Here is a 25,079-nt window from a genome sequence, read left to right as displayed (position 1 = left end):
CAGGGGCTTCCCGGCCGGAGCCCGCAAGGGCGGGGGCGGCGGCCCGCACGCTCCTCCGGGACGCCTCCCCGCCCCGCGCCGCCGGGCGCACGCGCAGCAGCGCAGCCGCCCTTATTAAGTCCGCGATGGCTCCTCGCGCGCCCCACCGGCCTCCTCCCGAAGGCGCCGCCCGCCCCGCGCGCCCCGGGGCCCCCGGGACCAGTCTCGGGCGGCTCCCCGAGCCGGACTACCCCTAAAGTGGAAGGGCGGCGGCCGGACGCGCGCGTGCGGGCCCCCAGCGGCGACCGGAAAGAGCGGACGGGTCGCGAGGAGGCGAGCCAGGCCGCGGAGGAAGAGGAGGGCCGCGGCGAGCCGAGGTTTGCCGAAGGCGGCGTTCCGGAGCGCGCGAGGGTGGGAGAGGAGGGGCGCGGCGGAAAGTGCCGAGGGTTTCCGAAGGCCGCAGCGGCCGAGTTGCCCGGATGTAGTTGGTGGAGCGGCAGCGGCGGCACCAGCGGCGGCGGCGGCAGGAGGAGGAGGAGGCGGCGGAGGAGGAGGAGGACCCGGCGGCGGCGGCGGGGGGAGGAGGCGAGGCGGCGGCGGAGCGGGAGGAGGCGAAGGCGGAGGAGGCAGTCGCTGCGCGCGGGGCCGAGCCGGACGCGTCTTGGTGCCCCCTCCCCCGGTTCGCCGCTGCCTGGCCTGAGCCGAGCCGAGCCGAGCGTGAGCGTGGTGCGGACGGAGGGGATGGCCCGGGAGCGCCGGCGCCAGTGACGGGGAGGTGCTGAGCGTCGCCGAGGGCGCGCCGGGCCCTGCGCCGCCCGCCGCCTGCGCGCCCGCCCGCCGCCCGGCTCCGCGGCCGCTCCCCGTCCCCGACACACGCTCACAGGCCGGGCATTGATGGTAATGTATGCGAGGAAACAGCAGAGACTCAGTGATGGGTAAATCGTCTTTTCGTTTCGGGGCGGCGGGGCGGGCGGCGGGGCGGGCGGCGGGGGGGCGGCTGCTCCTTATCTGGGCCGGCCGCGCCGCCATTTTTGTTGTTAACCCTGATCCGGAGCAGCCGGGAGGGGGAGCGGCCGCGCGGGCGGGCGGGCGGCGGGCGCGAGTGTGCGTGTGCGCGCGGGCGGGCTTCGGGGGCTCCGCGGGGGGGGCGCCGGGGCCCCCAGCCTCAGGCCGCCTCTTTTCCTGTTTTCTAGCTGTCACGACCGGCGGGGGGACGCGCAGCCTTACCAGGTACCCGCGGGCCGGGCGCGGGCCGGAGGGGCCGGCGGGGCCGGCGGGGTGGCGGGGCTGGCGGGGAGGGAGGAGCCGCTACTCGAGCGCAGGCTTCGCGAGCCGCTGCAGGCCCTTCGGGGCCACGGCTCCGCGGCGCCCGCAGCCTGCGCTCGGCCCCCGCGGCGCTCGCCGGCGAGGTGTGGGCGCTCATCTTGACAGGTGACTGGAGGAAGCGCAGCTCCGCGTGGCGAGCGGAGCCCTTCTCGGCCGGGCGGGGCCGGACTCGGGCCTCTGGGCGGGAGGGACTCGGTGGGGCGAGGCGCTGGGGCCTCTGGAGCCACGCTCCTTTGTAGCGGGGCGACGAGAAGTTGCCGGAAGGGTGTCCAGAGTAGGCGCGAAGCTGCCGACGGGTTTGCGACTCTCGGGCGCGCGGTGGAGCGCTCTCCCTTCGCAGTTTGTTTTCGGGGCGGCTAAGTGCATTGCTCGTGGAAGATGGCGCTTTTGTTCCTGCCGGAGTTGAGGTCTTTGGGTGCTGAGGCAGCCGCTCTAAGTAAGGAAGGTGCTTCTAGTGTGTGCCTGCGGCGGCTGCACGTAAACCTGTAATTAAAAAAAAAAAAAAAGTCCTGGTAGAAGTGGCCCCTGGTTCCGGCGGTGGGGCGGGTCTCTGACATGGTTGGCAGCGCTCAGATGACACTAGGAGGAAAGACTTTCTGCGTCTGATCCCTTACCGGGTAGGAGAGCAGGTTTCTAAGCTGACGGTTGTGTTACTGGCCAGCATGATTTGTTAAAAGCCCAAGTTAAAAACCCTAGGCCCCCTGATGTGCAAAACAGTGTTCATTAGTTTGCATAAGTCAGAGGTCAAACCCTGTTGAGCCGGGCCCTCCAAAGCATAATTGATGATGCGCTTTGAAAGACTGCCATGTTGTGGTTGTCTCAGCTACATTGTTGTGAGGGAGTTCCATTAAGTTCCGCTGTGATAGGTCAGAAATAGTAGCCAGCGTTTCTGCCTCTTAACATTATTTCCCGCACCTGCAAGAGCAGGGAAGTCAGATCTCAAATGCTTTACGTGCCTGAACCCAAGAATTGGAGAAGGTGATGCTTTTGTTTTGTTGGATTGCAGAAACCTGTGCATGCTTGCTTATATTTTGTGTCTAGCGTAGCAGTTGCAGAGCAAAAACGGATGACGGTAGTACTCTCCTTTAGATTAAACTTTCTAATTCCCAGAAAGATTAATTGAGTTGATTTACCAAAGTGTATGATTTCTTGTACTTACAAGGTAATGAGTGGAGTGGATCTCTTTTTTTGAACGTGGTGTTTTGATTTGTATGAGGGGCCTTACAGTAACTCTTAGGCATTTAGGTCTTGTCTAAATAACTGAAAGAATTGGAAAAGGAAATTTTAATTTTCTTGATACAAATTCATAAAACGGAATGAAGTTAATATGCCAAGTTTTACGGTAGAACTAACCCAGAAAGTTGAGTTCAAGGTTTTAATTCTCTTATTTTTGGGGGGGGGGTGATGTTTTACAGGCACTTAAGTATTCATCGAAGAGTCACCCCAGTAGCGGTGATCACAGACATGAAAAAATGCGAGACGCCGCAGATCCTTCACCACCAAATAAAATGTTGCGGAGATCTGATAGTCCTGAAAACAAATACAGTGACAGCACAGGTCACAGTAAGGCCAAAAATGTGCATATTCACAGAGTTAGAGAGAGGGATGGTGGTGAGTAGCTTTTTTGTTGAAACTTTCACATGTTTGTTTTTCATGGTAATTCTGTATAAAACAAAAGGTGTCAGTCATGTTTCCAGCTTGCAGACATTACTGCCTGGTTATGTCATCAGAATATTTTTATTAATTTATTTGATTCCCAAACAAGTGATGTAGAGATAACAGGTGCTGACCTGAGCATCCAAAACTGGACTCCAGTAGCTGATAATTAGAGAATGCATTTATGCTTGTAGCCTACCAGTGCTTTATGAATGCTGAGGGAAGTGCAGGACGTTTTTCCAAGAAAGGAACTTTTGCCTCTTCAAGTAAAGGTTTCAGTTTATTTGGCTTGGTTTATTTTGAGATACTTGTTTCTGCTTGAATTTTTTTTTTTAGGGAGTTCAGCCATGTCTCCTGATGGTAAAGTACGAATTTAAAAATTTAGTAGGTATTTTGAGACGGTTCACAGATTAAAAAAATCATTTGTGATTCAGAAAATTTTTCTTAAGTTTTTGCTGTGAACTTTTAAATGAGATTTTTCCTGTTCCCTAGGATCTCATTAATATAACTTCTATATTTATTTACATATTCACCTTGTTAAAAGTTAGCCCCAGTGGTGTTACCCTTCAGCTATTCCTTTGCCTCAAGTTCTTTGTGGTAGGTGGAAGGCTGAGGAAAAAAGTTAAACTCTTAACTGTTTTCAGATTTAATGTGGCCAAAATTTACCAAAATAATCAGATTTCATGTCTAAAGGATGCATTGAGGGATAAACCAATTTCGCTGAGGCAATTAATCTCTATTTTTCCCTGCTATAAGATCTTAAATTGCTTAATAGATAACGTGTTCGAAATAAATATACCTTATTGATTGTGCTTTTATAAACTTCTAAGGAAACTCGGTGGAGTCTCACATGGCTTTCTGTCTGATTTTCAGCTAGCTTCTCAATATTTTGCTTTACTTCAAAAAAAAAAAAAAAAGAATTCTGCATCTTCTGGTTCTCTTTTTTGCCTCCTAGGGTGGAAGTCAGCTCTACTCAGTGTGATGGGATATTGAGAAACATTGGCCACCTCTGTATATAACTACTGGGTTGAGGAATTAATAATGATGAGAAGATTGCATTGAGATGGAATATGTGGATGGTTATTGAACGGGAGGGGAATATAGTTCTCCATTACGTATAGTATAGCTTTGTGCTGCTTACACAGATAAACTATATATTTGTTTGTAAGTAACAGCAGATGGGTTTGGTTATTAAGCGTTACAAGTTCTTGGGCAGAATTACTTAAACTATTAACGTTTTTAATTTTGTGGGTAAATTTTCATAGTGTTTGTGTAGTCTGAGATGATTCTATTACCAACCACTCTTCTGTAGTGGATTTCATTTCAAATGTTAGCTCTTAGAAGGCAGTACTGTTTGCACTGTATTTTGCTTTATCTTTAAAATTTTGGTGATTGTGACTAAATAGGATGTGGCACCTCATCTCCTTATGGATAAGTATCCCAGGTTCTCTTTTAGTGATAATGATCTGGTTAATCTATCATGTATCCCCAAATCCAGGAAGGAGGTCATTTTAAGTACTCTAGGAAACTTGACTTCTGTAAATGCTTTCATACATTTACAGTGAACCATGCCTGGTAAATTCTTTTACAGGTGAAATAATCCCAAGAACATTTTGTTGCTCATTCATTCAGCAAACATTGGGCATCTGCTGTGTGTCAACAGTTGTGTGGTATTCCTGGAAGTAATGCTAAGATGTGATCCTGGCCTTGAAGCTATTCTTAAAGGCTCTGACTCTGGAGAGCTGGTGGTGGTGGTTTAGCTGCTTGCTTTTTCTGTGCTTTTCCTTTATTCATTTTGATTTTAGTTCTCCTTCCTGTGTGTAGTCCAGATATCTCTTGTTTGCTTTTAGTTTCCATTTTATTTGCATTTGCTTGCTGATGGTTCTTTAGCTGCATTTGTAAGAAACTTATTTTTCTGATCTAGTCACTTGCTCAGTTAAACCCCACTTTCTGATTTGCTTTTTTAGCTGTTTGCTTTTCTTTGTCTGGAGCCTTTTAACTAATATTAACTTCATCCCTGACTGTATTGTCTCTCATATACCTGGCTACCATATTACTTTACACTAGGTAGGAATAATAATGAATACCATAAAATCAGATATGCATTCTTGAGCTTGGAGTGCATCTTTGATGTTAATTCTGTGTTTTAAAGATGTGAAGTGGTGATTCTTCCCTCAGTTAATACTGATATATTTAGTCACTATACTTTGACTCCAGGTGTGTTTTTTTTTTCCCTTGCTAATGAGAGTTTGAAACTGAGATTTTAAGGGGAATATGTAATTTTATTACAGGCATTTTTATTCCCTGAGATTTTTATCTTTAAATAAATATGAATTCAAATATATTTAGATAAATGTTCACATAACAGGCAAAACCATTATCCAAAGTGAAATGCAAGTGAGTTGGATTATCTGTGCACTCAGCATTTGTAAGTAACAGTTTAATGTAAGAACAGGTTACTGTATTTATTGAACTAATTTCAAATTGATTTTTATTTTAGGATTTAAAAAATCTAATAATTTTAATAACTACCTAATTTAAAGATGTGTGTATCCCCCCCCCCAAATGGGGCTTTACTGGCATCTGTCCACATCACAGCATATTTTTTTTCAGTAATTTACTAGATTTCTTCCATGGCACCTTGGATTTCCTTGAAAAGTGTCAATTCAGAGTAATATATAAAATGACTTTAAAGTACATCATAAAAAGTCAGAAAGCAGGGATTGAGGAGGATCGTCACTTTCAGAAATCTGCAGCTAAGAAGGATTTATTCCAGCTTAGTATGTGCAGTTAAAAGAATTAGAGGTTTTTATCCCATAGGATTTATGAAAGGGAATGTAGATATCTGTCGTAATTAAGGGAAGTTATGTGACATTATAACTTACCTAGAAGGTTGTTTAACTTTGTGGAATAAGTTATTTTTATATATTCTGTGATCTATCTGCAAAATATTTTTTGTTTAAAAATAACCAAAAACAAGAATCTTAAGGTATACTGGATTTGTTTTTATAGCTTAGACATGTTTTTAAAGGTGCGGCTTACATCCCCCCACCTCAGAAGTATGACAGTACAATTCTGGTTGAACTTGTACTTCTGTGGAATTTTAAAATTCTTTCCATTTCGTTAAAGTATGTTTTTCTTTAACGAAACTAGTTCTGAGGATAATTTTACCAAGTAACTTTAAGAATGTTGATAGTACAAATGAGTTTAGGAATGAAGGCTATCTTTACAAGGATTCTGTAAAGCTGTTCCACAAAACTTCAGCCTCTTGGGGGTTGTCCCATTTTTCTCATCATCCCTCTAAGAATTAACTGTCAGAAACATACTTGTTAGAAACATCTTTTGGGGGGAGATAGCGTAGCTCAATTGGTTAATTGAAAAATATTCTTTATTGGTTCCCTGATTTGTGGGACTTACAGTGATTTTGCGTAGCTTTTTAGTTAGCATTCAAATACCTTTGAGTACAAAGGAAAAATTGCCCTTAGTGGTTAGATTTCTAAAGATTTTAAAGTTTTTAGCTGCATAATGAAAGCTTTTATTTTATTTTCTTGTCATTTAGTTATATCTGGAGAAATTTGAAAATGTATTTAATACAATTGTCAAATGACGGTTACTGTAACATTTGAAGGAATTGTTCAGTAGGGAGTATTTGGGGATAATTGGTGTTTTTATAGTTTTTAAAGTATAATTTCGTAATGTTTTAGTATTTTCACATTAAATAATAGACTGATAATTGCACAGTACGGTCTTACGGTTATTCATATAACTTACATTTGGAATAAAAGGAAATATGCTGTGCGTTTGTAATGTGAGAAAGTGCTATAAAATGAACAGTCTCATTTGATCCTCACTGACCTTGGAAGGTAGATGGTACGGATAGTATCCCTGTATTACAGGTTACAGATGAGGGAAGATTTACTTTTATGGAAGGAACCCATAGTGACAGATGAGTCTAGAAATTAGTCTTCTCTACTCTGGTAACTTGTGTACACTGTTGGAGATGAAACATTCAGGCATATTTGAACTTTATTTGGTGGGTGTTTACTATATTACAAATTAGTATAAAGATGACTTTACTTGTATCCTCTTAATGCTCTGGATACATCTTAGTGAATTATAGTAGGGTATCAACATCAGGGCATTGACAGTGGTACTGTGGGTGTGGGTGTAGGTGTGGTGTGTGTGTGTGTAGCTCTAGACCAGATGATCATGTTAGTGTACTTTTAAAAATAAGTTTTAATGGGAAAGCTTGCCAATTTTACTAGGAAGAAGCCATTTTTCTCAAGTTAAGCCCTTGTATACAGAGGCTTGTTTTCAAAGCAACTTGGAAATTTCATACAGAATCTAAAATTTACTGATACTTGAATTAAGTGTTTTTCTGTCTAGTGAAAATAGGTAAGTATTATCTATTTTTATTGGTCCAGTGTATATGTAGTAAGGTAATAAACTAGGCAGATAGGTTTGCATTGGGTTTCCATAGGTCAGTTAAAAAAGACCACAGGAAATAGGTATTCCATTTCAAGAGGAACAGAGTAAGGTTGGTGGATAAACAGTTTTAATATTTCAGCTCTTCAGTATTCCTTAATTTTAGGAAATACATGCTCTAAACATTTGTGCGTGTGTTTGGACACGTACCATGTCATTTGTCTTCTAGTCATCACATTTTAACCTGTTTGTTACTCTTAAAGAGGTGGTTATTATGTATTTATGATATAATGGATTTCAATTTCACAATCAAAAATATTTTGGAATGGTTTACTTTGATCTTTTAAGGCAGTCTCAGTTGAACTGTTTTAGTTCTGCAAGATGTATCTAAGGTTCTTGGTGTAACATACTTAGGATTTCTGGTCCATAATTCACAGAAAATTTATATATTCTAGGTTGTCTTCCTGTTGAGGCTCTGTTTGTCTTATTCTGTTGTGCAGAATGCTTTTGATTTATGTAGTGAACCATTTTGTTTTAATGCTGGAAAGAGTGGAGCTAGCAATGAGCTGGGGTATCTTGGTAGAGATTCTGTACCTGGGACCACATCTGTACCTGGACTCTACTTCTGCGACCCTGTGCTAAGAACTGGAGATACTGTTTGTCAGTCATTTCAAAACCAGTTATTTAGGGCTTGAAAGTATATCCTATGAAGACTCTCCTTTTTATGATTTATATGATGCTTCATAATCTTGAAAGCCCTTTTACATTGTTTTTCACCTGGTCCCATAACCCATTGAATTAGGCCGATCAGGATTCTTCCTGTTTTACTGATGAACATATAATCTAGTTATTTAGCCTACTATTAATTGTTGAAAGTAGGAAGCGAGTCTTTTTGCTGCATATAAAACCTTATCTCTACCTTAAAGTTGTACTCCAGCTGTAACCACTTCTTAGTACAGATCTTCCTCGACTTACAGTGGGGTTACATCTCGATAAACCCACCAAAAGTTGAAAATATCATAAGTTGGAAATGTACTATAAAAAAGTACTGTAGTTTAAACTATAGTACCTAGTTTATTGCATGTTACATTTAATACATGTAACCTACCTTAAATGTGCTCAGAACACTTACATGAGCAAAATCATTTTGGGTAAAATCGTCTAACACAAAGCCCGCTTTACAGTAAAGTGTTGAATAGCGCGTGTAACTGACTGCTGTCCTGAGAGTGAAAAGCAGAACGGCTGTAAGTGTAGGGGTGGTTCGCCTTCTAGTCACGTGGCTGACGGGGCGCTCCGATCCTGAGGGCGTATCCTACCGCATATCGCTCGCCAGCCTGGGAGAAGAGCAGAATTCAGAATTACAAGTATGGGTCCCACCGCCTGCCTGTTGGCTTCCACACCATTGTAAGGTCAACAAATCCTAAGTCGAACCATGGTAAGTCTGGGACCGTCTGTACTTAAAATAAAACTGTTGTTCCTTCCTTCTCCCACCTGGACTCTGCAGGAGCCTGTTGAATGGTGTCCCACATCTTTTATGCTTCACACAGCACGTAGCCAGAGTAGTCCAGTTAAAATGACAGCTTACATCACTGTCATGCCCGAGACCCTTCCCTGACGGTGTTACTTACCGAGGCCTGTGATAAGCCCTGTGTAATCTGGCGTCTGGGTACCTCTTCGGCCTCTTCCCCTTGTCCGAGCTGCTCTGTCCGTACTGGCCCTGCAGCAGGTTTGTTCTTGTCTCAAGAGTTGTGCACGTTTTGCTCCTCGTTTCTGGGATGTTCATCTTTCTGTGTGTACCCCTGGTGCCGTCTCTCCAGCAGGGTGTCTGCCGAAGTGCCACCCTCTCCCAGAGGCCTTACCTGCCGTTCCGGTCACTCAGACAGCCGTCCTGTCATCGCCTGTCCTTCCCACTGCTTTGTTCCTTCTTTGTACTTAGGTGACCTGATGTTACCACCTTCTTGTCATTGTGTTACAGCACGTGTTCCTGGAAGTTACCGTGCCGTGCCGAGTGCACCCCAGGGTTTATGGGGGAGACGTGGGTGGGGCACAGGACTCCAAGAACACTGTCGGCGGCACGTTAGGAAGGGGGGAGCCTTGCGAAGGTCTTGCACAACTTTGTTAAACTGTCAAGGAGTACACTAACGATGCAGTAGATGCGGCATTTTACCTTGACAAAGACCTGAAGTTAGCAGCTTGTGGAAGGGTTGCAGTTTGTGAGCTACTGTGAAGTGATGGAAGGAGGGTTATCTGAAATAACCCTTTGAAGATTGTAACCGACTGTGGAGGGATGTGACCCATAACTCGGACGCTGAGCTGGGGTAGCTGGCAGGTGTTGGAGGCGTATGTGTCTGTGCCGTGAACTCCAGTGTAGCCGGGTCCAGCTGGCTGCAGCTGGTGTTCCTCCCGGGTGAAGTTGCTTGTAGGTAAGTGGGGAAATCTGCGTCATGCTCAGGTAGTTTCCTGATAAATCAACGGTGCTCAAATTGGCATTTTTCGACAAAAAGTGTTACAGCAGGACTGACGGTTTTGCGTGTCCTCTGGAATATACTCCACCAGAATAGGGAGTAAATTTGATGATTTTATCCCCTTGTATCCCTGTTGCCTAGAACAGTGTCTGACACCATGGCAGATTTTAGTAAATGGGTAGATGAAAGACTATTGGGATTGTCAAGATGGAAAGGGAAATGAAATTGTGGTTTTCCGGAATAGTGTATCTCCAACGTGTGTGTGTATGCTGAACATCTGGGGATCTTGCTAAAATGCATTTTCTAGTTCAGCAGTTCTGGGGTAGGGCCCAAGGGTCTGCCTTTTTAACAAGATCCCAGATGTTGCCGTGTTGTTGGCTGCACGTGAGTGACAAGGTCTTAGAGCAGCACTGCCCAGTAGAAACAAAGTGAGCCACGAAGACGAGTTTTCTAGTAGCGCTGTTGAAGTAAGAGTGAGCTTTAGTATATTTTATATAACCTGACGTATCCAAAATATTCTCATTTCAGCATGCACTGGATGTTTTAAAAACTATTAAGATTTTTTTTTAATAATCCTTTTTTTGTGCAAAGTCTTTGAAATCTGGTATTTTACGCTAATTGCATATTTCAGTTGGGGGCCACATTTCCTGTGCCTACTTGCCACGTGTGGTTAGTGGCTACGGAATTGGACAGCACAGTTCTGGAGAATATGATCACCCTGTTGACCTATTTAGCTTAACACGTTTTCCTATTTTTCTAAAGAAATTTTTTATCTGCTTGATTTCTGAAACAGCATCTTTCTGCCAGGCAGGATTGGAGTTAATGGGCCCTTGAACTGTATAGTGCTGCTTGTACTAGAGTTTTTCTTTGTTAGTACGAATTTATTATAGAAAAACTAGAAAATGCAGAGAAGGGAGAAAATGAAATCGCCTCAGATCCTGTCGGTAGTTTTCATAGGACTCCTTCTTGTGCCATAACATATGAGAAGGATACTATACGTAGCCTTTGCAGTTCTTATTAAAAATGGTTTCATATTATGGGGTTATTTGGCTCGTCTTTAGTATATTTTCACAGTGGATTCAGTAGACACTTGGTGTTGGCAGTATCAATCTGAGAGAACTGACCAGGCGTACTTTTAGTTACTGCTCAGAGAATGTGAATACTTACCTCTTATCCTTAACCAATGGGTGGAGCCATCTTTCAGTTAGATTTGTGTTTTAGTCCAGTCGCTGATACGTGTAGCTGGGTGCTGACTTCAGGCATGTCACTCGCTCTGTGTTTTTGTGTCCACTCACTAGGTTTGCTGTGGGGTTGAATGAAAATTACAAACCTTGGAACACTTGTGAAGCATCTAGCCAAGTGCTCAGACTGTGACATAGTACATTATTATGTTTATCCTTATTCCTGTGACTGATGAGGAGTTGGTGTCAGACTAGCAGCCCCAGTCTCAAGCTACTGCTTCTTTCTTCCTTCTTCCTTAGGAAGGACTGTCCTGGGTATTTCACTTGCCAGGTGAGGAGTCTGATGGGTGAGAGTGACGTGAAGGGGCTGCAGGGCCATGCTAGCTTGTTAGCTGCTCATATCCGGAGCTCTGCAGTTGAGAGAGTTTTAGGATCGATGGAAGGGTAATCCAAAACACGCATTTAGGGTAGTTACCCCAAATTTGGCTGTCTATTCAGGTCACCTAGGAAGCTTTTAGAGCTACAAATTCCTGACTCCATGTGAATTACCGTCAGTCAGAGCAATGGGGGGTGGTTGGGGAGGGGAGACTAGAAAACTGAATTTTTGTGTGTGTGTGTGTAAAACTGAATTTTTAAATACACACTGGTTTAATTTAGATACATGCAGACTGTAGACCTAGGGAGAGTACGCACAAGAGGAGGAACGCTGAGATGGACGTGAAGGAATGTGAATTTTCTCGTTAGGAGTCTAGAAGTCGGAGTGGTTGTTTGCCAGGTCATACTGTGTGCTTTCTTGAGTTTCAGAGAACTGTCTTCTCCGTCACCTTCTTTTCTAGTGCACAGATAATAGTATAATTTGTACACAGTTACGCCTTAAATCTCTCAGTTAGCGTCCTGTGGCATCTAATGTAACAGCCGTTGCTCCAGAGTAGAACTAATGCTGGGAAGTGGAGGAGTTTTTAACCAGTATTAGCAGCTGGCCAGGCCAGCAGGATATGTTTGGGTCGTCTCTGCAGCTGCCGCTCTTGCTTGGATCAGGTGACTCCGGCGCACACCTCCCCATTCCCGAGCAGTCAGCCTTGCCTGAGACAGCCCGGTGCTAAGCTGCATCTGGTTTTTGTTTCTTCGGAAGACAGAGCCTTGACCCGAGTCGTCGTGCTCAGGCTGACCTCAGGGGCTAGCAGACCGTCTTCCTGCGGTCGCCCCTGAGGAGCAGAGCGGGCCGTCCAACGGTGCAGGCGTTAGGATGCCAGCCAGCCCCCTGCCCCCGTAGCCGTTCTGTGTGTGCCTTCACAGTCGAGCATCCTTACCCGCCGCTCTGCGTTTCAGATTCAGCTGACTTCAGATCGTGGGGACTGTGGAATGTGTATATTGGGGAAGAAATCTGCCTGTAAGTGGAGCAATGCAGTTCAAACCTGCGTGGGTCAAGGGTCAGCTATAGTTGGATTTTAAAGGAAGCTCGGGCTGAGCGTGTTGGATGTGTTAGGTAGTGCTGGTCTTCTGGCTTAATCTCTCATTCCTGCTGAATCGCGTGGCGCTGTGCCCGAAGAGCATGGCGTCGGGTTGGCGTCTTCTGAAGGGTTTTGACCTGTACTGTACCCATAGAACTAGTCCTCTGTGGTAGCCAGAAAGCAGTACGAGTAAAAGATGTTGTTCTGGAATATTTTGGCTTAGATGAGAAGATCATGGTAAATATTTCTGCATTTAATAATGCATTTGTGAAGAATAAGTTTCCAGACTCTTCCAACTTCATAAAAGTATGTGCTGGTGGTTTATGAAAACATTCATTGAAGCCCTGGGGAAAACATGGGAGTTGGAACACAGTAAGGTAGGCTGTTAGAAGTGGTGTTCTCTCCTGTCCCACAGCCTTTTCTGTGACGATGTGTTCCTGCTGCCTGTTGGCTCCTTATCAGGGTTTTAAAGCATTCGTATTTAATACTCTGCATGGAGGTGAGTCTCGTTCATCATGGGACATTTAAGTTATAAAGAATATTCTTCAGGGTTAAGTCACAAGGCTGTACTGTCTAAAGCTGTAGACCAACCTCAGTTTTGTATTTTTGTGTAAGTATGGTAGTTCCTTTGTAATGTAACTTAAATGTCAGTGTTGATTATTTTGCAAAAGTAGACCCAAGGTACTTGGTCCCTCCAGATTTCCGCGTCAGTTTGATTTGGGCTAGATTGATTTATTGTTACCTTGACCAGGAGTTGGGTGAGTCCCTGATACCGACTCTCATAATTTAGGGATGTTCTTGATTCTTGGGAAGAACAGGTTTTAAAATGTAGCACTCCTTTTAGTATTTAAATGTCAAACTGCTATTTTTAGTGCAGACATAGGGAATTACTGTTTAACTGATGTCTTAGTTGGTTTTCATTTTCATCAAGTCTGTTCCCCTTAGAGCAGGAGAACTGCTGGTGGCTCCTGCTCGCTGTTCAGTGGGACTTTTGTCAGCACCATGTCGTTCCTAGCTCAGGGGACGACACACTACTCACGACTTCCCCTCGTGTCCTCGCACGTGGGCACGCTGTACAGTTAGGCTTTGAGGTTGTCCTTTAGTGTGCGGATGTGGGGCACGTTAGCCAACCTTTGATTATATAAAGCCGTGTATTGTTAGCAGTGCTTGTTGTGCTATAGATTTGAGGTGATTAGGATTTGGATTAAGATGGTAGAAGTAGAATTTAAAGAGGATTGCAGTTGATACGCGTATTTTGAGGGAAAAACAGATTTCTGGTGTCAAATCTAGAGAGATAGGTTTGGACATGTATTTGTCATTGGGTGACCTCTTTATTGCTCTTACAATCTTGTTTGGGAACCGTATCAAAATTTCACTAATATAGAAACTTCTGGTTCCTACTTTGATAATGTAGAATGGATTGACATGTAAATTTTCTAAACTTTGCTGCTTTGTTCATATTACATAGATTTTATTAATTAATTTATTTTTATTTTTGGCTGTGTTGGGTCTTCGTTTCTGTGCGAGGGCTTTCTCTAGTTGTGGCGAGCGGGGGCCACTCTTCATCGTGGTGCGCGGGCCTCACTGTCATGGCCTCTCTTGTTGCGGAGCACAGGCTCCAGACGCGCAGGCTCAGTAGTTGTGGCTCACGGGCCCAGTTGCTCCGCGGCATGTGGGATCTTCCCAGACCAGGGCTCGAACCCGTGTCCCCTGCATTGGCAGGCAGATTCTCAACCACTGTGCCACCAGGGAAGCCCTACATAGATTTTAATGTAGAGTTATAGAGTGATTTCATTTTAATTCAGGCCTAAAGGTGATTTCAGTTTTGATTTTCCTTTTTTTTTTTTTTTTTTTAAGTCCAGGAGTATTTAGAAGTGTGCCTTCAAATTTCTAAATGAATGTTGTAAATCGGTATTTTAAAAATTATTATTTGGCTTTTTGTTTTTCTAATTTTATTGGCCTTTTGGAATTAAGATTTTTTTTCTCGTTAATAGTTTAATGACAGCAGATATTTTTGAGATGTTTGAAAATAATGTATTTTTCTCTTCGGTACAAAGAACTGTTTAGATCAAGTTCTTTAATTCTGACGTACGTTACTATGTAATAGAAATCCTTTTATTCTTAATGTTTACTTGATCTGTTTTCTGACAGGTGAGAAAGTTTTCCAGTATGATAGTTGATTTCACTTATTTTTTAAAAGCATTTTTTCCTTTATGTGTTCTACCTTTATGTTTACATAAAGATTCATAACTATTATTTTTTAATGGGTGGTAATCTGAGGCTTTGCTATGCCCAAACATGTCTTCATTTTGTTTCTAGACATGGAGAATGATCTTTTGGCTAGATTAAAATCATTTTTCCTTGAATCTTTTAAAATTTTATTTAATTTTTTTGAAGCTCCTTCTAAATTGATTACTATTCCTAGTTGCAGATGGGAAGTCCACATCAAACCTAGTTCTTTTTCATAGGTAGCTTAACCCATTACAATGCGTGTGTCTCGCTTTCCTCTACTCTCCCACCCCCAGCTTGAGAGTCTTTAGGATTTCTCCTTCACCAGTCTCTCCTTGTTAAATGTGGTCTTTTTTTCTTTTTGTAGTTCTGCTTAGGGCTGTTTTAGCCAAAGGATAACCCTTAGAAAGGGTCATTCCCTCTCCCCTCCTCCTGCCACCCTCCCCCTCTTTTTTAAAAATTGTTTCTGACTCTTCTCCTTTTGGGGTTTGTGTTAGATGTGTTTTGGTTCTGTTCTTATCTCTTGCTTAGTAAAAAGTAGGTGTTTGGATACTTTTTGAATGAGAGTACATTGTACTCTGGGGAGAAGAATCCCATGGCAGGTTCTCCTAGTGCCATAGTTATAGTGAAAGCTGTGTTCGTTTTGTCCACCTGTTGAAAGTTTTATTTTGGATGATTTAATTTTTAAATAACATTGTAATTTGATGACTGTGATTCGGTAGAAATACTCTTGAGATTTTATATTATATTCGAGTTTTTCCCATGTCAAATATGTGTCCTCAGAAAGTTTTCTGTCTGGGTTTGGTTTATCTCCTCCATGTTACTGGTTTCCTCATATTTTTGCTGTTTGAAGTTGTACGTTTATATTTGGGAAGGAGAGTCTAGGTTAGTTAGCCACTGTCCAAAAGAACGTTTGTGTAGTTGAAAATGTTCAGTATCTGAGCTCTCCAGTATGGTAACCACGAGCCACGTGTGCCTATTGAATACTTGAAATGTGGCTAATGCAACTAAGAAGTTTTAGTGTTTTAAAATTTAAATTTAGCCCATTGCTGTTATGGCATCTTCTCTCTGTAGTATTGAGATTTCTCTTTTCGCGGTTGCTAATAATCTCTTGGTTGCCAGGTCCACTGAAAACCTTCCACTCGTTCTTTTACTGAAGTCCTTTGAAGTGATTTCTCCTTCCTTATTGGTAGTTTTTTGATGTTTCATCATGCTGTCTTTCCTCTCCATGCTGCTGTTACGAGCGCTTCCTGAGCTCTGAGTCTCGTTTATCTGCACCGACACGTTAGCGCGCTCTGCGTCGTCCTGTCCTTGCTGCGCACCCTCTCCTTGGATTTCTAGGTCCGCATACCTTCTTGCTCGTGAGGCATGTTTCATGGGACGTTCCTAACTTGAGTATTCTCTGTCTTGGTTAATACTTGGGAAGTTTTCCTTTCCTTTCCTCCTGTGTTTAGGAGGAACCCTAGACCTCATGGAGGCTCTATATCTAAGCACATTACATACGAGCAACATGACTGTGCAGATCTGGGAGTTTTCCTCCCTGCTTCCTCATATGCCTGCCTGGGTGGTCTTTCTGCCTGGTGTACATAGGGGACACTGAGGTGAAAAGAAACCGCTGTTATGTTCACGCTGGAAAGTTGGCATCTCAGAATAGAGTTTCTGCTTGTAAACATAGCTAGAAAATTTGAAGAATTGAAAATCCTCCGAGTCACCGTGGCCAAGAGTCCAAACTTTTCTCAGCCCCCCCTCTCCTTTCTCTCTGTTACAGTCGTATAGAAACTGCTTTCCCGGTCGAGAACATCAGATACTTTTGTCCCCCTTGTATGTGTTTTTCACAGCCAAAACTGTCCTCTCACTACTCCTACCCCACCTTATTTTTCTTGGCAAACCTCTTAACCCTTCAGGGTCCCAGTTCTTCTGTTGTGTGAAGCCTTCCTTGACCCTGTTCCTCTTACAGCTGCCGTCCAGTGAGTTGTAATTGTTCACGTACGTGGTTTGCCTTCTCTCAGCTCCTGGAAGGTAGAGGCTGTGTTAATTTTAATTGTATCAGGGCCTGGCATATAAATGCAGGTGCTCAGTGCTGTTAAACTTACATGCCATTTTACATATCTAGTACATGTGAAAAACGGGTGAGTGGTAGTAAACCTCAGAGTTTGCTTTCAGGTGCATTTACTATTCTAGAATTCTTAGGTTGGATTGAAGTTGCTTTTGTATTGTTTGTGAAGGAAGCAAACAGTTTATTCACATTTTCAGGAAACTATCTAAATAAACTTTTTAAAAAATTGTGTATGGTAATTGGTATGTTAATTCCAATACATTATTACCAGTTCTTTTAAGTCACCTTGATAGTTAGACTACTGTCAGTTGCCTTATGATAAACTATAATATACTATATTTAATTTGAATAATGATGTTTAAAACTTTACAGACTTTTTACTAATTTTTTTTTACTGTTCCTTTTGTAAATCGTTTCTCAAATCCTTTTAAATTCATGCACCACCCACCCACTATTTAAGGAGATCTTACAGTACTTTCTATGATATATTTAGGCAGGACAATAAGGTGAGTTTTTGTTTTTTTTGTAGGGTTTTTTTTTTTTTTTTTTGGTTGTTGGTCTTTTTTTTTCCAAATTCCCTTATATTTGAATATTCAATAAGGTTTTTCAAGCTTACTGAAATTAAGACTTTCCCAGAAATTCTCACATGTGGTGCTCCATTTCTTTCACCCTTGAGAATTACTGCTCTAATTATTTTTAATTAGTGATTCATCGTGTTGTGATTTTATTCCTAAAAGTGACTAAAATGTTAACTGAAGATCATTTTTTATCAGCAAAAAAAGAATGCAACTATAACATGGCATACTTTGGCTCTTGACAGTAAAATTTTGACAGTAAAATTATGACTTTTAAAAGTAAACTCATTTAAAGAACATAGACTATTTCAGTCCAGCAGTGGCTCAGTTGAAATCTTTCGGGGTTGAATTCACATCTTGTTGAAAATCAAGAGCCATAGTAACAGATGGATCTTAATTTCTCTTAAGTCCCATTTTGTTTTTGATCTGAAACAGTGTTACCTAAACAATATTAGCCAACTTTTCTCCTACCTTAGTTACCAGTATTTTCACTGAATTATTAGTTATTTTTAATAGTCAAACACATCTTCAACGATTAAAGAATTGGCCTCAGATATTTGAGTGAATATACTCTAGGCTCTCAAAGGAGGAGTACTTAAGTGCATGTAAGAGTTTTCATCATTGGAGACTCCTTACGGTGAATGCTTGAAGGTTCCCGTCTACGTTTCTGTATGTGTGTATTCTAACGCTTATTATCTTTTTAAGCGTCATCACATTATTTATCACCTTTCCGATTTTTTCTCTCAATGTTTATTCTTAAGGATATGTGTGGTTTTTAAAAAGCTATCTTCTGGCTTAAAAGCACTAATTTATTTTTGTGGTGTTGGAATAGTGTATCATCATGCTTTCTCCTCTGTCAGGTGGAGAAAATCAGGCTTGTTGGTCAGAGTGGTGCCTAAGTTGGGTTTGTTAGCCATGTCTTCTTGGACCTACTAGATATTCCCTCTCTGTAACCTTTCAGTATCACTAAGACTGCTGTCAGTGGAGGAAGGCCAGGAAGCATATGGGGACCTTCTGTTTTGTGCTCTGCAGTGTTATTTCAGAAGACGTTTATTGGGTGGCATTTGGGTTTTTAATACACATGTCAAAGCATCGTGTTAAAGAACTACTACCAAGTAAAATTTGAAACCTAAAAAAAAAAAACGTTGAATCATAGAGCCAGAACTCTTTGAATATTGACTGGATTCTAATTGTAAGGAAGTTCCTTTTTTGGGGTTTGGATACATGTATCTTTTAGGATGGCATGCTATTAAGAGATAGAGAGCATTGTTAACTTGGTAAAAAGGATTAAGGTGAGAAAACTGTAAGGTGAAAGAGCACCAGTCTTGAGGTCTGGATGTTGTAGTTTTTGTTTGCTTGTTCTTAGCTTTTTGACTATGGGCAAATCATGTAATTTTTTGACTGCTTTCTTTTTCCTTCCCCTTTTTTAAACAAGGTTGAATTGATAATCTCCAAGGTCCTTTCCAAATAAATGGCTTGAAATGTGTGCAGGAGAACCTTCTGAATCTTTGTGCTTTAATTTATGCTTTGAGATATTTGCTGTGTGTCCTGCCATTGCATGGTGGCCAGAACTCTCTCCCTGCCAGCAGTGTAGTATGTACGGCTTCTTTTGTTTGTGTGGGGACCTCTAGAATGTTTCTCTCCAGTGTTCACGTAGTATTTTCATCACTGTATATGGAGAAGGATAGAGCAGCAGGATAGTTTCCTCTGCCTTCATTAAGTTTAAGTTGAGAAATAAGGCTGAGCCTTTTCAAGACTATTATAAACAGAAGCCCTAAAGTTTTCACTGTACGGTATATACTTTAAAAATCATTTTTGTTTATGTAAAAAAGTGATTCAGTTTGTGACCTTGTCAATACAGCTTCCAATTTAAGTCTTAAGTTGCCCACTGAATATAGTATTCATTTTTTTGCTTTGTCGGGAAATAATCATTTTGACTCTCAAGATGCCGAGTATTAAATATTTTAAACTTACTCTGTTGGTCAAAAACCATTTTCTTGTGGATTTACTTTTAAAAAGGGAAGAAATACTAATTTCATATTTCAGAAATTCTTGTGTATTCTTTATTCTTTGTATTCTTTGTTCTATGTATTCTAGTGTATGTTCTTTTGAACATACAGCCTTTTCTGGTTTTTACTTAGTAGATGAGATACTTACAAAATTATAAAACAAAGTTGTCATGAAATTATATAGAGCGCCATTTAAGGTTAAGGGAAGAATCATTAGTGGTCTTTTAAGTTTAAAGTATGTAAGTAGAGTGTACGTGTTAATACCTAAATTTGGCGATTTGTTTTTGGTGAAAATAAATTTTTCAAAATGCAAATAATCTAGCATGGGTAAGTATTTTTTTATAATGCTGTGTTAGGTTTACTCTGTAATGGAATAAGCATTGAGGTGTGGGTGAAATATCCTGGTTGTCCATTTAACTGCATCTTGGTTTCCTTTCCTTTGCTTCGCTCTTGACTTTCTTAATGCTGTTATCCTCCCTTATCCCCAATATCCACTTACTGACTCGCTTAGATCTTGCCTCTGAAATAGCTCGTGAATCTTACTCATTTTTTTCTAGCTGGGATCGTGATCCCCTCTTGCCTAAATTAAAGCAGTGGTCTACTGTCCCCTCCTCTCCCCAGTTCATTATCCACACTGCAGCCAGAATCACCTTCTAAGAAAAGCACATTTGCTCATTCTTTATAAAAAAATCTTTGTCTCCCCAGTGCCCTTCAGGTAAAGCACAAATGTTTCAGTGAACACCTTGCTGCATCTCTGTGTCTAGCCCTCCTGTAGTTCTCTGAAGCTAATGGAGATCTGTCACACATGGGTAACTTACACGTGCTGTTTCTTTCTAGAATACTGTCTCTCCCCCACTCCCCTTTGCCTAGTTAATTCCTTCCTGTTTTTCAGGCTTCAATTTAGAGCTCGCTTCTCTAACCTCCCAATCTCCAGTCTAGGTTAGTTAGCACATCTGTTATCCCAGGAAACACTTTATTTATGATGGTTATATTGTAGTGTCCAAAACTGAGCTGCTCATTTTCCCCTCTCAAACCTGCTTTTCCCAGTCGTCTGCATTTTGATAAGCAGAAACTGTAGCCTCTCAGTTGCTCAGACCAATAATCTTGAGCCTCCTAACCGGTTTTTCTGCTTTCCTACCTTCTGATTCTTCAGTTTATTCTCAGGGCAGCAGACCCTCTCGAATGTCCTTAACAATGGCCCGCAGGTCCTGTGTGTGATTTGTGACTGCAGCATTGTTACCTCTCTGACATTCTGTCTCTAGATCCTCCTCTCGACTTGCTGAGATTACAGCACTGACTTCCTTGACTCTTCTCCAGCATGTTAGGTACCTTCCTGCCTCACGGTCTGTCTGCCTTCCTACTGGGTATCTCGGATAGCTTCAGTCAACCACTTAGCTAGTTTGATAAATGATATCTAAAAATGTGCCATTCAGAATGATTACTAAGGAGTAATAACATTGAGTGCATTGAAATGGGATAATCGAAAGGATGACAGTGACATCTGTGGTTCTCACCCAGGGCAGCAACAGACTGTTCAAATGCTTGGTTTCTCGTGAATCTTCTCCCCTCAGAGGACTAAATATCCAATCTTAGACTAAATCCAGTGCGTTCATTTAGGTCTACAGAGGGTTTTTTGAACAAAAAGTGAACATATACTATGAAATATACTGCCAGTAATTTTAAGTCTTGTCAGTTTTTCTTTGTTCTTCAGAATATACTTCAGTATGTTTCAGAGAAATCTATGTTTATCATATTTTAGAGAAGCGTTCTTCCCCCCCCCCCCCCCCATGGTCAGAAACATGTACCATTGTTTTTCAGAGTGTGGTCCAGGGACCATTTGCCTCAGAATCACTTGGGGTGTTTAAAATGCCACTCAGTTCCGCCTGAGTCAGAACCTCTGGGTGCTGAGACCTGAATGTCAGCAAATTTAACCTGCAGGTTGGTGCACATAAAAGTTGGACAGCCACTGCTCTGTGCTGTATGAATGATGGAGTCCTGTGGCGAATCCCATGGCATGTTAGTGGCAGAAAGTCTGGGAGAAGCTTTAACTTGGAATCTTTTAACACTTAAAAATGTTTTAATTTAAATATATTTAAAACTTTAAAGAACTATAAGTTAAAACTTTGATGCTAAGCGAACATGAGCCCTTTAAGTCTGCGGAAGTATCCTTCATTTTCTCCTGGAAGCAAGTGTGACAAACTTTGGGGCTCAATAGGATCCAGTTGGAGTCGTCAGCACTCACACGCCTTCTAATTCTTAATGACATTTTGTCTGTAGTGTCTCATACTAGAGAACTTTGGGATAACCTGTGATTCAAACAGTGTGTTTGAGTCATACGTACAGTGTGTAAAGATTTTTACAAACCCTTGCTTTCTAGGGAAATGTCTCTTCTATCTTAGTGCTTTCGTTGCATCAAAAAATTTCAGGTATTTTTTACAGTAATCGTGGACTGTTTTACGCTAGCACTCAGCTTTTGGCCTGGATGTGAATGGGTTATTTGGGGTTGTAGAAGACTGTGTGTTTCCTGCCTGCCAGCAGTAGTTTCCTTAAATGAAAACTTCGCATTTTTGTCATTAAATGTATAACAGTTTTAACATGGAGATTGTCCTAAACATTTGAGACTGGTAATTGCATAAGTCAAGATTATTTAACTTGAAACAGTCTTTTTCTAATAAAAACAGGTGGTTTTCTATACCCTGAGGTGTTCAGAAATTAACTTGAGTACCTGTGTTATCAATTAATAAACTCTTGGGTAGTGGTCCTCAACCTTTGTGGCACCAGGGACTGGTTTCGTGGAAGGCAGTTTTTGCACGGGGCGGGGGAGTGGAGGCGGGAGACGGTTCAGGCGGTCGCGGGGGGCGATGGGGGGGGGAGCGATGGGGGGCGGCAGGTGAGGCTTCGCTCCCTCACCTGCCACTCACCTCCTGCTGTGCGGCCCAGTTCCTAACAGCAGCCCACAGACCGGTACTGGTCCGTGGCCTGGGGGTTGGGGGCCCTGCTCTTAGGCATAGTTTAATGCATTTTCAGTGCCAGTAAAAATCACATGTTGAGGCAATATAACAACAGTATTATAAAACGGTATTAATGTTATACCATTATCATTACCTATAGAAAGGATATGAGATTTAGCAAGCTCGGGTCTTAAGAGACGAAACTTTACTTCTGTGAAATTATTTTTCCTCATTTTTTTTCCTGCTGCCGCTTACTTTGTTCTCCAGTGTTATGCACAACAAACTACCTTGATAAATATTTATTTGGCTGTGTCAGATCTTAGTTGCGGCACGTGGGATCTTCATTGCTGCACACGGGATCTTTAGTTGTGGCGTGCACTCTCTTAGTTGCAGCATGCATGTGGGATCTAGTTCCCTGACCAGGGTTCAAACCCGGGCCCCCTGCATTGGGAGTGCGGAGCCTTAGCCACTGGACCACCAGGGAAGTCCCTATAAATATAAATTGTAAGACGTTTTATGTAAGTGAACCAACCTAGGTAAGTTCACAGTTGTCCATCTTTCTTGGCTCACGTTACTGCACTGTACTGTGTCAAGGACTGCAATTGCTGATAATTAGTGAAAGCAAGTAAGATAATGAGTTTGCTTCAGAATCAGTAAAATCTGGTGCGCTCAAGGAGTTCAGGGAATCCCAAGGTGGGGCTGTCCTGGGGAATAAAGACACTCTACAAAGAGTAGAACATAATTTTTATACACTGTAGGCTTTTTAGTTGATATAATAGGCAGGCACCTAGAAGTCAAAGGTTGATTAGAAGTGAAAGGTGAGAAGATAACAAAACTGTAGAGTGAAGAATGTGTAGTAGTACTAATCCACCAAGGTAAATGTATTGATATACCAGGTGGAATGTGTAAGGTAGAAAACCATTGGGGGAGCATGATATTTGCCTGAGACACTGGTAGAGGACACGTAAATACATGAGCACCTCCTGTGTGCCAGGCCCTGTGGATACTGCAGGTAGTTAAATCTGCCCTCACGAAGCTCACACTCTCTTGGGGGAGAGAGAGAATAAACTGATAATATATGAGTTTAGAGAAAAGCGCTGCCTTGCAGAAAAATAGAGCTGAATAAGAGGAAATAAGATAATCTTGGGAAGTTGGGGCTGCTCAATGGAAATGTTGGAAGTAGATGAGGTAGGCATATGAATATAGGATGAAGGAAGTACATTCTAGAAGGGTGTGTCAAGGCCTTCTGGTGAGAGCATGTTTGGTGTGTTGGAGAAACAAGATAACCACCAGCGTATGAGAGTGGGAGGTGGCAGGAGATGGCCTCAGAGAGGTAGCAGGGCCCCATTGTGCCGGCCTTGCAGGGGATGGGGATGGAGGGGATGCCGGCTTGTGCCCTGAATAAGGTGAAGAGCCATTGGAGGACGTGGAGTCGCTTAGTCCATGCGAATAAGAGAAGCGGGATCACTTGGAGTGCAAAGTAGAGGGTGGCCTTAGATTGGGCATTAACAGTCCATTGATGGTAAGGGATATATGTATATATACTATAATATATACAGATTTACCGTTTACTTAATTATAGCTGGAGAGAGCACTGCAGTACCATTTTTTAAGTTAAACATGGGAAGGATTAGTTTCATATAATTGTCCTCATTTTGATGTTTGTTATTCCCATGAATTTGACTGTTTTGCTTTGATTTTAATTTAATTTTTATTTATTTTGAATAAATAAAATTTAATTTGATTCTTTTTGAATTTTAATTTTATTTATTTTTATACAGCAGGTTCTTATTAGTGATCTATTTTATACATTTAGTGTCTACATGTCAATCCCAATCGCCCAGTTCATCATCCCCCACCACACCCCGCTGCACCCTGCTTTCCCCCCGCTGGTGTCCATACGTTTGTCCTCTACATCTGTGTCTCTTTTTCTGCCTTGCAAACCGGTTCATCTGTACCATTTTTCTAGATTCCACATATATGCGTTAATATACGATATTTGCTTTTCTCTTTCTGACTTCACTCTGTATGACAGTCTCTAGGTCCATCCACGTCTCTACAAATGACCCAGTTTCGTTCCTTTTTATGGCTGAGTGATATTCCATTGTAGATAGGTGCCACATCTTCTTTATCCATTCTTCTGTGGATGGACATTTAGGTTGCTTCCATGTCCTGGCTATTGTAAATAGAGCTGCAATGAACATTGGGGTGCATGTGTTTTTTTGAACTATGGTTTTCTCTGGGTATATGCCCAGGAGTGGGATTGCTGGGTCATAATGGTAGTTCTTAAAGGCACCTTTGTAGATTTTCCTTTGACAGAAACTGCCGGAGAAGTTCACTTTTAACTGGTGTTTTTAAAAAGAATAGTTTAAAACAGTTTACATTAGGGTATGTGGATGTGTGTGTTTTAATGGGCTTTGACCCTAAGGGGGGGGGGGAACAGGGATCATAGAACTTTTTAAGGTTTTTCATTAGGTGGAATGGTGGGTGAGGTATTATGGCTTCAGTGGAGTAAGGGTGGGCGTTAAGGTTGAGAGGGTAGGAGGGCAGACAACCGGGAGCTGGGAACTGACTGCGATACATGATACGCTGCAGACATTTCAGGTGAGTTCTGTTTTCTCATAGGTTTTCTAAATGTTTTTTCCCCCAGTTCCTTAAGGGCAGTGACATTAATTGAAAATCTGATGCAAATAGAGTGATCTGACCATTTCCAGCGTGCTTTTTGGTCTGGTACACGTTCTCCTTGAACACAGTAGTTGCTGAATAATATGGTGAT

The 25,079-nt window shown here is 42.3% G+C and overlaps 1 protein-coding gene across 6 annotated transcripts in view; it reads left to right on the top strand.

The window, feature by feature from the left end:
- Nucleotides 1-99: 99 nt before the first annotated feature.
- WAC (WW domain containing adaptor with coiled-coil) overlaps nucleotides 100-25,079 on the top strand; it is an 81,554-nt gene continuing 56,574 nt past the window's right edge. Inside the window, exons 1-3 of one of the 6 annotated variants that reach the window (XM_082386873.1) lie at nucleotides 100-356; nucleotides 1,173-1,209; nucleotides 2,721-2,916. In XM_082386873.1, the coding sequence (XP_082242999.1) occupies nucleotides 2,778-2,916 (139 nt within the window). In that variant the 5' untranslated portion in view covers nucleotides 100-356; nucleotides 1,173-1,209; nucleotides 2,721-2,777. Of the gene's footprint in view, nucleotides 357-462; nucleotides 915-1,172; nucleotides 1,210-2,720; nucleotides 2,917-25,079 lie in introns of those variants that run through there. The other 5 variants (XM_082386877.1, XM_082386875.1, XM_082386872.1 and 2 more) reach the window with 5 other exon arrangements.

Source organism: Balaenoptera borealis (genome assembly GCF_965194805.1).
Source record: "Balaenoptera borealis genome assembly, chromosome: 3".
Lineage (NCBI taxonomy): Eukaryota > Metazoa > Chordata > Mammalia > Artiodactyla > Balaenopteridae > Balaenoptera > Balaenoptera borealis.
The sequence above is the reverse complement of the archived record's forward strand: the minus strand, read 5'-3'. Positions and strand labels throughout refer to the sequence as shown.